Source organism: Limanda limanda, chromosome 7 (genome assembly GCF_963576545.1).
Source record: "Limanda limanda chromosome 7, fLimLim1.1, whole genome shotgun sequence".
NCBI classification, from domain to species: Eukaryota; Metazoa; Chordata; class Actinopteri; order Pleuronectiformes; family Pleuronectidae; genus Limanda; species Limanda limanda.
The window spans coordinates 21,648,412-21,661,537 of record NC_083642.1 but is presented as its reverse complement, the minus strand read 5'-3'; the positions used below and the strand labels follow the sequence as shown (position 1 = coordinate 21,661,537).

The 13,126-nt window shown below is 40.6% G+C and overlaps 3 protein-coding genes across 4 annotated transcripts; 1 reads left to right on the top strand and 2 right to left on the bottom strand.

Moving 5' to 3' along the window:
* Positions 1–2,615: 2,615 nt before the first annotated feature.
* Positions 2,616–5,576, bottom strand: tmem82 (transmembrane protein 82). 2 transcript variants are annotated; one of them, XM_061074826.1, is made up of 6 exons: positions 5,294–5,571; positions 5,121–5,193; positions 4,776–4,971; positions 4,174–4,588; positions 3,783–3,973; positions 2,616–3,221 (listed from the first exon to the last, which is right to left on the bottom strand). In XM_061074826.1, exons 1-6 carry the CDS (start codon positions 5,385–5,387, stop codon positions 3,216–3,218), a joined length of 975 nt encoding a protein of 324 aa, XP_060930809.1. In that variant the 5' UTR covers positions 5,388–5,571; the 3' UTR covers positions 2,616–3,215. The 2 variants fall into 2 exon arrangements, with proteins under 2 accessions (XP_060930809.1, XP_060930808.1); XM_061074825.1 differs by lacking the exon at positions 2,616–3,221 and having other exon boundaries at positions 3,229–3,973; positions 5,294–5,576.
* A 2,198-nt stretch (positions 5,577–7,774) lies between these two features.
* Positions 7,775–8,436, top strand: smim1 (small integral membrane protein 1). Its single transcript, XM_061073948.1, has 2 exons — positions 7,775–7,990; positions 8,313–8,436. Exons 1-2 carry the CDS (start codon positions 7,887–7,889, stop codon positions 8,434–8,436), a joined length of 228 nt encoding a protein of 75 aa, XP_060929931.1. The 5' UTR covers positions 7,775–7,886.
* Positions 8,437–9,284: 848 nt separating this feature from the next.
* mad2l2 (mitotic arrest deficient 2 like 2) lies at positions 9,285–12,914 on the bottom strand. Its single transcript, XM_061074731.1, has 8 exons — positions 12,605–12,914; positions 12,244–12,362; positions 12,087–12,158; positions 11,903–12,003; positions 11,686–11,780; positions 11,077–11,150; positions 10,875–10,967; positions 9,285–10,135 (listed from the first exon to the last, which is right to left on the bottom strand). The coding sequence occupies exons 1-8, from the start codon at positions 12,642–12,644 to the stop codon at positions 10,097–10,099; spliced, it is 633 nt and encodes a 210-aa protein (XP_060930714.1). The 5' UTR covers positions 12,645–12,914; the 3' UTR covers positions 9,285–10,096.
* Between the last annotated feature and the right edge of the window lie 212 nt (positions 12,915–13,126).

The following is a 13,126-nucleotide window of genomic DNA, read 5'->3' as shown; positions in this document are numbered from 1 at the left end:
AAACATTTCAAAATGTATTGATTTGACGGGTATAAAAATAATGTGAATCTTATGCTACAGCTGTTATAGCCATCAGATCTCGACCCAACTGAGAAACCGTAGTGAATATTTGATTAGAAAGAGCTCACCATTATCATAATGCCCTAAACACTAATGGGCAATATACTTTGGAAGAATGCTGTTGATCCCTCAGGCAGAGTTCACACTCCAGAATGGTTTTATGGAGTCAATTGAAGCCGTTACTGAGACACTTTACTTTGTCACATATGTGTATAATAGTAGACAGCTTACTGAAGCCTGTAAAAGACTCTGTTCACAACTCCATTATATCAGGCATAAGAATATCAATTTAAACAGTATATCACCAAAACGGATCCATGCAAACTAAAGTGTCAGAGATCCAGTTCAAAAGACACATTTTCAAAAAGCAGGAAGTAACCATGGGATTGACATGAATGGTGAGAAAAAAAAGCATTAAATCATAAAATATAAATTATTATTATATTATTTATATATATTTAAGAATATATAAATACAGTGTATAACATGTATGCTTGTTCATGGCTCAGTATTTATCTGCTGACGGCACTATGCTTGTAACACTGTTGGTCAGTCAAGGCAAATAAATATTTGACTAATTTCTGTGTATAGCCACTCATGGGTGGCAACATGGCGAAGGGGCTATTTAGTGAAGAACTTTGACCTGGTCGCTGCTTGGTTTTAGGCTAATGAGTAACATGAGGAACTGGGCCCAAGTCCTAAGGTACAAGATAGCATGTTGATAAGCTCTGATGAGAGATAGGCTTAAGTAAACCTGCACTTTCACTTGGCACATAATCCCTTTGCATGTTTATGATACAAACCTAACGAGTGGATCATTGGAAACATGTCAGCCTCGTTAAAACAGTGGATAAACAGAGTTTTAGTTCAATAATTGCTGAGAGAATATTGTCTATACTAACACTGGAGCTGAGTTTCATGTTTAGCCTTCAGAGAATGACAACTAAATGAAAGTTAAGTGAAGAAAACCCTGTGTTACCATACTCCTCTGCTGTTGTTGCTATATTAAGCAGGCATATTGAAGGCAGGAGTGCGCATGCGTCAAACTGCGGTTACAGGGGACGAGCTACCACGCAGTGCGCATGCGCCCCCATTACACGAGAACAGACGGTGTGAAACCTCGGGAGGAGACGACGGCCGCGGAGCAGCCATTACCGGGGACTCCTCCACCGCGACCGGTCCTCTTGTGGGATTCTACTCGACAAACTAACTCACCTTAATAAACCGGCGGGAGGACAATGATCGATTCCGGTGGATCGACTGACACCGAATCTAAATGTTCCAGACCTGCTGGATTTACCCTGGAACCCGGACCCGCCATAGTGTCCGCTGTCATTTCACAAGCTTCACGGAATGAAGGGACTGATATCAAACCATCTCCATCACAAACCCTCTCATGGAATATGTTTCTTTCCGCTCTCAATAAAGACTAATGGGCATAAGACTGGCGTCAGTGTGTGGACAGAGCCGGTCCCGGGTGTCTCACTGGTGCAAGAATCCAGAATATATCACAGACGCGTCTGTAAATGACTAATGTTCCCTCATTAAACCCACTGGCGCGGGTCGAGAAGCAGTCCGTGTCAATAGATAGCGCCTGTCCTTTGTTCGACGGATCAAAGGTCAGAGCTAAAGCGAAGTAACCGAGCCTTTTCTTTGTCTAACGCCATTTTGTGGGACTTTTTATGCAATAACGTCGTCGTCAGCCATTTTGCTTCTTTCTTCTCAGCGAGCGGACGAGACACGGGGGAAAAAACAATGACGTGGGAAAGAGCAAACGATAGTGTAATAAAAAATAAAATAAAGACGTGTAGCCACCGGGCAAGCTGTCAGTTATGGAGTCAATAGGTTACCACATAAAAGAGGACATGTCCGTGCTGGGGATGTTGGTGACAAACGTGTTAAATGTTATATTTTCTGCGATCAGTTCATTTATGTGCTAAAATAAGAGAATCCAAGTTATTTGTATGGTTAAACCCGGATTTGGGCTGTGTGACAGTCATGAAATACCAGCTTTCAATTTTATAAAAAACATTCAGTTATTATCAAGCTTAATTTCAGCAATCTTATTGAATTTAAGTATGGGGTTTTATACGTCTTACATTATTTTGTGTAATCTACTAGATTTGTATCTTAAAATTCAATCTAAATGAAATACATTTTATTTTCCCTTTTCATTTGGAGAATACATTTTTCCCTTTTTAAGACAACACAAATGCATAAATGATATATATATATATACAGTGAATACTGGGTTTTATATTTATACATTCAATATTATTTCTTCAGATGCATTTGTGGAGACATATTTGTCTTTGCATGCAATATGTTTCTTCCATTTTTGAAAATATTAGAACATTTAATTAAATATCAGAAAATGTAATGAATTCTGGGGAAGAAGGTCTTTTATCATTATTATTTCTTAAAGCAGATCAATTATTGGATAAGTAAGAATTAGCTCATCGTATACAGTTTATCATAGCAACAGCTGTGGGCCTTTAAACCTCGATTATTTCTACCTTTGTCTCTCAGATGGTCATGGAAAGGGTACAAACTGGTTTTAAATCCAACAAGGACAATATTTAATAGTGAATCTAGCCAGGAGTTGGTGGCTAAAATACCTCAAATATTACTGTGCTAATTTGTCCAAGAGGTCATGTCGAGTCATAGAATAACATCCTAACCTGCAGGTTTGTTGCTAGAGTTTGTGTTAGTGAAGCGACCAGAAAGGAAATGTGATTTATAAGATAATAACAGTCAAGAACATCAAGTAAAGCAATCTCCAAAACCTATTGATAAAAGTTATACGTGGCTGAATATACTGAGGCTACCACAACAATTTCACATTGAGACAACGAAAGCTGTTCAACCAAATCAAAATAAATATATAACAAGTTTCTGTTCTGGGTACATCTTTATCTAATATCAAGACTGAGCTGCTAACTATTGTACTAAGTTTGAGTTTGAAAAACATCACACGTTGAAAATGCACCTCACTGAAAAATATTACATTCACAGTATAAAAGCATGAATCGCCAAATCAGTCAGTTAGAAGTGCAGTTAGTTGTAAAAGTCACTCTTGCTTTCTCCCATGCTCCTTCTCTTGAGCCCGAGGTCTCCAATGCTCTCTTTCGACGTCATCTGAATAATCCTCTGCATCATATCTGCACACAACAAACAGGACAGATGAAATGTGTGGCACAAGACGATAGGAGAGCTTACAGTTGAGCTGCAGCTGCAGGACGAGCTTAGACCATAGATAGTCTGGATAACACAGCTACTGTATGATATCGTTTTCTGTAACATTATACTGAACTTAAGTCTGGAGTCTTAACTTTCCTCAATTCTTATGTGTTAATTGATTTGTGTCTTATAGAGTATTTTTCTTTTCATTTGCGGAATAGATTAAACCTACTTTTTAAACCAACATTTCACATCACTTTTTTATGCTTCAGCTGCATGTTGTAATTTGAAACTGTACTCTTTAATCATTCTACCTCAGTGATAGTGAAAGTAGGCCCAGTGTTCTGAATGAGAGACTATTTTGACCTGAATCTGTCTTGGGGGTCTTAAGCCTTGTCCACCTGGGATACAAGTTTGAGAAGTTCAGTCTCATCCTGGGACCCAGTCTAATGAACACAGCGGTACTCTGTCCCAGTTTGTGAGTCCCTGCGGACAGAGAGTGCTTGTGGCCCCGTCTGCTGCTTCCAGGGAGACTCTCTGACCTGTGAGGAGGATGCTGCATCCAGCAGATCCATAGTGGGGATTAGACAGCTGGCCTCGCCCAGGAAACACATTAGGATGTGGAGCACGTCAGCCCAGCGTCCAACCGTCAGCATCAGGACCATCAAGCCCCCGAGACGCACCATCACTGTGTTCAGCACCACCTCGCTGCCAGACGCACCGTGCTGAGCGTCTGCAGAACCCAGAGCGCAGCACGGTGGGGAAATATGTGGTGAAAATACAGGATGGGCTTGTAAGACAGGTACAAACACTGGATGCCTACATGTATTACATTTGCATTGATGATCAGATAAGTACTGGGGGAAGCAACAAACCACGAGCATTGCACCACAGTGTTTAAAATACATGTGCATGTTTCTCTCTGTTCCTCACCCTGCATGTACACCACCAACAGTGTGTAACAGATAGTCAGTGGTGTCCAGAACCTGAGGGCCTCTGTTGCAGACAGGAAGTGTTGATTGATGATTGATACAGAGGCCACCGCAGCCACGCTGAAGACGAGGATCATTGTCCTGCACAGCATGGGCAGCAGGAGCTGGCCTGATGAGAGGAGGCTGATGCAAACGCCACAGTAGCGCTGCGAGCTGTGCAGCTTGTACAGAGCCATGACATGGTGCATCAGGCGGGTGGCCTGCCGAGCCAGGAACCAGCTGAGTGCCGCTGCCAGGAGCAGACATAGCCAGCGCTGGGACGCCCCCTCGTGGAGAAAGTGCAGACTGCAGCTTAGAGCACAGCCCACTGAGAACTGGCTTTGAACCAACACTTGCCGTAAACATGTCCTGTACTCCTGAGGGAATAAAGGGGCACATGAAGAGGAATGATGGATGAATTGAAACAGAGAATAGCCTGGATGTTGTAAACAAGCATCGTAAGTCATTGCGACTTGATCAAATCCAGAGAAGAGAACATGCAACAAGTGATTCAAGTGATACATTTGAGTATTAGGCATATTTTCTATCAAATCAATGTCTTACTTGTCCAGATGTCACCAATCCGGACACAGTCCGAAGACAAAATTCTAGCACTACCAAGGACGCCACACGGGAGCCCACAACCGACAGTATCCCAGTCACAATGAAAAACTGGAGCATCCCAGTAAGTCCAGTTTTAGTTCTCCTCTCACGGCAAGGCGTCCCCCTCTTCCTTCCTTCATCACTTTCATCACTCGAGCTGTGGGTTGTGAAAAATGAAAACAGTGTGAACCAGCACTGAAGTAATAAAAATAAGACTATGCTGAAACAGTGACACTTACAGACGAGTCAGATTATATATTTCAACACCAAATTCATCAAGCTCTATTGAAAAGTCAATTTCCTCACCTCTCTTCCACTAAAAACAAGTGTACTCTCATCAAGGAGCACAGCACAGAGATCCCACATGCACCTACCAGTCCTGCAGGGCACACAACAATATGAAGCCACAAATATGTGCAGTTAAGAAACAGCCTGTCGCCATGTTGACGTCATAGGAAATAGATGGACGAGGAGCTCACCTTGAAGTAAACTATCCACTGGGTTTGTATCTAGGATCAACCATCCCGGTAGGAAGTAGGAGGTTGGTAGAAACGACTTGAAAAATGAGAACATCGTACAACCCTTGACTCAAAAGAGGAACATTTCTTTTAAAGAATCCAGATTTGACAAGAATCTAAGCAATCGCACACTCAGGAAGCATATTTGTGGGTTGCTCCAGATCGGGTTACACTAGCGTGGAGTCTCAGCTCAGCTCTTCCTGTATTTTTTTTCTGTTCCCTCAACTTTGAGCCTGTTCTATGTCCTGTATCAAAGGTCATCTGAGCGGCGGTGGTGCAGAGGCCCCCAGCAGCCTGAGTCAGAACAAGATAATGAGGCTGTTGCACAATGGGGGAAAACTTTACACTCTGAAATGACGGGAGTGTTAGTTGTCCCGTCTTGTGGTCCACAAGCTACGGTGTAAAATTAGCTCTGAAGAGGATTTCCTCATCTCATAGACATTTATGAAAAATCATATTTTACCCAGAGCAGCATTTCAAGTCCAGTTTATATACAGAGCCTGGAACTTCGAGGGGCTTTATTCTTACATAATACACACACACAGGAAATGAGTTCAGCTGTACATGAGATAATGTGGGGGACACTTGAGAAGTAGCAGCAGTTGTAGAGTGAAAGACAAACAGCAGGAGAATATTAATTAAATGAAAAACATGTACGCCACAGTTGAAGAGTTTTTTAATTTGCGTATTAAATCAAAGCATTTTAAGCAAAGGTTGTAACTTTGCTTGCAATTGTATTTATAGACATACACAACAACACAGGTACTCTTTATTGTTATTGTTGTTTTGTATATGTTTATTGTTGATTCTCAGTATTGTCACAGCCCAGCTCAAGAGTCTCACTGTGGCAAAGAAAACAGAGAGAGAGCGAACCGTGGAATGAAGGAGGCTTTTCACACGGAGCAAATCATGCTGGGCCTGTGTGGTTCATACCACTGGTAACATTCACCTCGTGCTAGAGATGGGCGACAAAACATAATCAATAATTATCGCACAGTAATTCTTAACACATGTTCAGTACATGTCAATATAACGCTCATACATTGTGCAAGCACAGTGAGGAGGTATAAAACAAAACCTCAGATTTACCAGATGTTTGTCATTCTCTGCTGATGACGAAGAGCTCCACTCAGTAGAAAAAAATATGTCTTTACCAAACAGAAATAAGGATATGATATTTATTGTGATAATTATTTGTATGAACTATAGGATTATTTAATATTTATATAATTTTTGGTAAAATCACTCCAGGTCAACCTTGTGCCCAGGTGGAGGGTCTTCACAGTAAATATCAGACAGGAAAAAGTGTGGCGTAGCAGTGTTCAGTGTCCGAAGATGATTGTCCACTAGGGGGCAGAACTGTACAAGATGTACACAGTTAAAGGTTCAGTGTACAAAATCTTACACATGTGTAAGATTTACACTTGTGCAACATGTGTAAGATAAATCTAAGTATGAATGGTTGTTTTCTTTACCCTTTATATTTAAACACTTTATATTTACACTGTGAGTCGGCCCTCTCTTCGAGTCCCGGCATGTTTTTTACAGTGTCCAAAGTGGACAACCTAACTTTTGAATTTTTACAACAATTGAAGCTAAAACAGGCTCTCTCTCTGTTTGGAAGGGGGGGGAAGGGGTCAAGTGAGGGGTATTTAGCTGCAACATGCACAAGGAACCAGGTTTACCACTTTAAAGGACCCAAATGTTGCATTTTAAGATCATTGAGCCTTCACATAATAAATAAAAATAGCAAAAAAAAACTTTGACACAACAATGTTATATTATATTTGACCAATTCATCTTTTTATTCATTGAACAAAGTCATTTGCTTTACAGTCCACTATCTGCACAGGATGTGATGAAACTGGAGACTAACCACTGATTGAATTGCTCTTTATCACTGAGTAGGAGTCATATAAGCCGGTGGATGTCAACAGTTGGAAAACAACCAATCAATTTATGACAGAGTGACCTTAGTACTGAGGCCAAGGTATCTTACCGAGCAGGAGGAACAGCTCTCACAGTCTCAGTCTCAGTCGTGGTTTTAAAAGAGCTGGAGACCAGAGCTTTATGTGCAGAGCGTCGACTGTTTCTGACTCACGTGAGTACAAACTGAGATTATTTCCATGTGGGGACATGGACTGAACTCTTCTTTGAGTGGGAATCATCAAATCACTGCCTTTTGAATCTGATTATTTCAGTGACATGGTCTGATTAAACAAATAAATTCGGACTGACATGATTTTCTCTAAATATTTTAAATGTTAAAGGTAATAAACACGTGATAGAACTTCTTTAAAGATTATAAATAAGTTTGTCCAAGTAGTAATATGTTGCCTTTATTTTGTAAATTTACTTACTATTTTAATTAGATATTCAGCTTTTCTTGTTGTAACGATGCCTTAAAAACACTTTATGTTCCGCAGAGTTGTCAATGTTTTGTTGCACACAATCGCCTCGTCATCCTCCCTGTGTCAGAGTTCATGTGTCCCGGCTGAGCAGTGAAGCAGTGAGTGAGCAGTGATTCCAGCATCAACCTCTGACGAGAGGAAGGATGTCCCACATGGACTCCAACGGAGCCGGCAGCGTGCAGTATGATCGCTGGAACGAGGACAACGTTAACCTGAATGTGGAGGCATCACAGTCCACTGGGATGAGGTGAGACATGGGGACGTCTGACATAAAGATCCAAAAGTATTGTGATGATGCCATCAAGGAGCTGATAATTAGAGTGATAGGAAGATTTGTTTGAGATAAATGTCACAGTGCCTCTGATAGCAGAAGACAATGATGTAATTTCATCAATCAGTTTGTCTGTTTTTATCCCTTTTCAAAGTCCCCCGAATCCTCCAGTTGTATTTTGATCACTAATAACTGTTTTTGTTTCAAAGGGTTTTCCACCTTTTCATAAAACGTGAATCTACAAACAAATTACAATCAAAGTCATCTCTGACCACCTCCTTTTCTCCTGAATCCACAGGATCTACAACAAATTGTGTGTCGGTAACACTGGGGTAGCAGTGAAGGCAGCAGGAGCTCTGGCTGCACTGGTGTCCATCTACATCATAGGATACGCGACAGGATACTACATCCATAGGTGCTGATGGTGGAGCTCAACCTGGAGAGAAAACTGAAAGCCTCTGTTTCATAGATAATTTTTGTACAAAACTCAATTGAGCATGCTCTCAACTCATATTCTGAAGGAAAACCAAATTAATATGTTGATTATTTTCATAAAATCTTACAAAAGTGAAACGATGGAATTTGTTTGATTCCGGAATCATGTGTCATTGTTTTTGATACATGAAAACTGAAAGTTGTATTAAAGTTTATTTATTTATTCTAAATACTATCTGTTGTTTTGTTGCCTCGTCAAGGAAGAGTTGAAGTTAAAGAAATGAAAATGTGTCAAAGTGTGTCTTTCAGCCACATCAATATCTGGTTTGGTTCAGGTGATATAAAGCAAACAAAATGAGAGAAACAATAGTGTAACTTTTTCAACTGTGTCAAAAAAAGACAACAGCAAACATTGCTTCAAATAAAAATGGTAATTACTGTAGTCAGTGATTAAATAATACAGAACTGTGAATCAATGGCTGGTTCTTGTATTCATGGAGTTATTAGGTTAAGATATTATCATATTTGTGTAACTGTGAGATTGTTTGTGATCAAGAAAATAAATGATGACAGACAGGGAATCTTTCTGTGTAAAAGCTTGTTTCTCTTAAAATAAAAAAAATAAGAACCCACTCAGCCAGCAGTGAGTACTGGATTTATCAAATCAATGAGTGGGTATCTTTCAATGCGTGATGCTGCTGGAGTTATTAGGACTTGCAGCCATCTACCTAAAGCATTATTCCATATAGATGAATGAATGAAGCCTCTTACCAACAATCATTCTACTTCAATTTTTGCATAGTGAGCCACACAAAGAGATTTTTAGTTCTGATGCTCAAAAAAGAATGAATTACAATTTAATAGTATTTTACATTTTGCATTAATCAATAGCATCACTGTTAAAAATGAAATGCAAAACACAACTTTACAATAGTCATGTAAAAATAGAAGGGAACCTTACAAATGTACACGTGAAAACACACAGAGATCCTTTTGTTCTAATGAAGCCCGCAATGAACGTTTATCCTGCAGTTTTAGCACAGCATGCATGATGCCACTGTAACCACCCTTCAAGGACTGAGATAACTTGACCTCTGACCTCCTAGAGGATGTGACAAGGCTACTTCTTCTCAGTGATCATTTGCAAAAGAAAATGCCTACCAAGAACAATGAGTAGTGGATATTTTTACATTTAAAACACTGCTGAACCCCTCTGATACAACTGGGATTTAAAGTGAAACTGATTCTTGGTTCTCATCAAGGATTCAATATCCTCTGGAAGGTTGTTGTCATGTTGCAACTACATTTCAATCTTGATGATCACGTTACTTTAAAGATCTGCAGTCAAAACATTAAAATGCACAATACATGACAATAAGAACAGAAGCACATCCATCTATACGTGTATGGTATGTTCCTCAATCACAGACAAATGAAACAGCCCAACACAAACTGCAGGTTTACAAACTTCTCAAACACATTCCCACAGGAAAATCCCACTCTTAATAATCCCATGTGTTCAACACATCCTCGTGTTTCTTCCAAGCTGTTGCTGAGAGGCTGCATTATACTAGTACTTAGCTGATGATTCAGTGTTGTCACATAGAGGCTTTTGCTGCACTATCTGAGTTTCTACAGAGTGTGGAGCTATGTTTTCTGGGCTCTCTCCTCCACGTAGAGCTGCATCTGTGAAAGAAAAAGAACAAACAGATATCAGTAAGTGTGGGAGCATTTGAAAACAATTCAACAAAACATAAATGACAGAATTTGATTTCAAACTGTTAATCTGAGCAAGAGGATAAAACTCCAGTTGAGTGTCTGTAGCTGTTTTCAGACATGACCTCCAGAGGATGTCCAGAAACGAGTCGGTACTTTTCCACGTTCACACATGTACAATGGAGAAGGAGGTTCTCTGGTCAGATATGTCCTAAACAACACAGACCTCTCTGGAGGGTTAGGGGCGGTGCGGCAGACAGGAGGCAAAACGTAACGTCAAAACTCCACTGCAGAGATCATGTTTCTGTTTGCAGCACATTGACACCGGAGTCTGGCTTCATCACATCTGCGTCGCTATCTACTACGTGTATGACATTGCTTTTTCATCCTGAGATATTTGTATATTCTTTTAGGTTTTGTTATTTTTTGCTTTCGTGGCATGTTAGAACAACATCAACACATCCACTTGCTCGCGGTGAATCCTGCGGAGGATCTACTGCTGTTTCCTCAAATGAGCTCCTTTGGACATTCAGAAGAGTTTTCATCACAGGGCTGGCTAGAGAAAGTCCCCGGAAAGTCCGAAAGCTCTAACTTGGACATTTGCACTCACACATATAGCATTTTTTGAAAGATCTCTGAGTTCAGTGCATTTCTGGAAGACAAGATGCTGTTTTTTCTCTTTGAACTGATGAGAAAGATGTTTGCTCACTTTTACGATGTCAGATGTCATGGTCTTCAGTGGGATGAGTCTCGGCTCCTGCATGTGGACTTCTTGTTCATCAGCAACTATCCACGGGAAATCCTGAGGGGGAAATGCAGAAACAGGAAACAGCAAATGCATGGGATTATTCTGTGTTTACATATAATTTGATTTGTTTGTGTTGATGCAGCGGTTTAAAAAAAAAACTCACCTTGATGACTTGAACCTTCTCCATGTTGCGTGTGGCAGCATCTCTGGTGTGTACTAGTACTGTAAATGAACACCCTGTGACAAAAAATAAATAACATTATTAAATCTATGATTTGTATCCATTCCCTTATGGATATTATTTACATGTCATATAATCTCTCGTAGAGGCTTTGCCACCATAATCTTAATTATCTCCTAATAATTCTTCTCTCTAGTTGCTCAACTATTAATTTGCTCAAAGGCACCTTCTGTAATTTTAGTGAGCCTCTTTATAAGCAATAAAGAGCTGGACAGAGTCATGTTCTTGACTCAGGAGACTATTATACCCTGAACTAAACCTTGCAGGCTTCCTCTCAAGTTACACCCAAAGCCGGTCTCCTTTGCTAAGACATACAGAGGAGTATGTCTCCCTCGTTGAGGACTCATGTGCAGTGAGAGCACAGGCAGCAGGTTCCTTGGTTACTGATAAACAGGTGCACCCGTGAATGATTTCATGGGGAGAGGATGTCAATGAATAAAATAAAAAGTATTTCACAAACAAATCAAATGTATAGTCAGTTAAACAGAATTTTTTATAAATATTTGTATTCTAAATGAATAATGCTTTTACCTGGCGGGTTACTATTTAAAACAGCATCACACACACTGATCTTCAGGATGAACGCCCTCAGCAGCTGCTCCACATGTGAAAGTAAAGTGTCAGAGCTGCAAAGCAAAAGGAGAGTTAAGGACCACGATCACAAAACAAGCATGTCGGTGTTTCAGCAATATATAAGGATAGAGATCTATATTAATTTCTGAATAAATACATAAATAAAAGTAAAAACCTGATGGACAGCAGTGTAGGTTGGGAAATCTCAAACACAAATCTCTCCACTGGATGATGCTCTTTGTCCATGATGACCACCACCACCTTCTCTGCATCGTTCTGGGAAGTAAGTGGAAGATTTTAACAGAGGGAAACACACGTTACCGAATATGAACTGGTCTTTGCTTCAGGTCGTGTCTTGCCTTTTCAATCAGCGGCTTTACGCAGTGCAGCGTGTCTTCGATATACTGATTCAGCTCCGGGTGACATGACATCTGCAAAGAAACACACAAGATAGAACTTAATGGGACTTCCAACAATATGTGAGCATGTAATAATTACACATAAATGTATCTGCACCTGCACAGGTACGTTGTACTTCTTCCTCTTCTGAAATATTCCCGAGGGATAAACTTCTCGGACGTACAGGATGAGGTGAATAGCGACCTCCAGGAACTCACACAGGATGTCAGCGACCACTGAAACGAGACCGATCCATAGGGACAGAAACCATCTCATTCAGTGTCTTTGCTCTCGTATTGACAGACTCACATCAAACCCAGAACAACTGATCAGCTCCAGAGTGTTTACTCATAATGACAGGACTGTATAGAAATACAGCACCGATTAGTTTCATGCTAAGACCTTCACGTTTTGGTGAATGAGATGTATTGTCTCGAAGCATTTGCCAGAGGAGAACATTTGACCATTTCACGCTTACCTTGTCCAAAGTTGAGATCTTGTCTCGTTAGAGTTGTCATGTTGTCTTCCTCACAAACGGTCGAATGAAACAAACACGAGCTAGTTTCCCAGCAGGCTATCGCTAGCAGCCTGACGAGCCTTCATCTTCTGTTTCTGTTTGTTCGATGTCCGACTGGACGACGTCCACCCGAGGGAAAGCAGCGCTGAGCTGGGGGTTTGAACTACTGTGCTACGGAAACACTGAGGCGGATTTTAAACAGAATCAAAATATAATGTAGTTCACGACCGGTGTTCCAGTTTAGCTGGCGATCTTGGCAACTGGGGATTTGTTTTCTTTATTCCAGATGTTGTCGGTGTATTGCAGACTCGGTCACAGATTCGCCATTTTTAAAAGCGCCTGTGTATGAAGTGCGGTGATCTACCGGAGGTGTCGTTAAAATAAACCTAAAAAAACACACAGTCTATTTCAACGACACTCCAGTAGATTACCGCACTTCATACACAGGCGCTTTGTGAAAATGACGAATCTGCGACCGAGTCT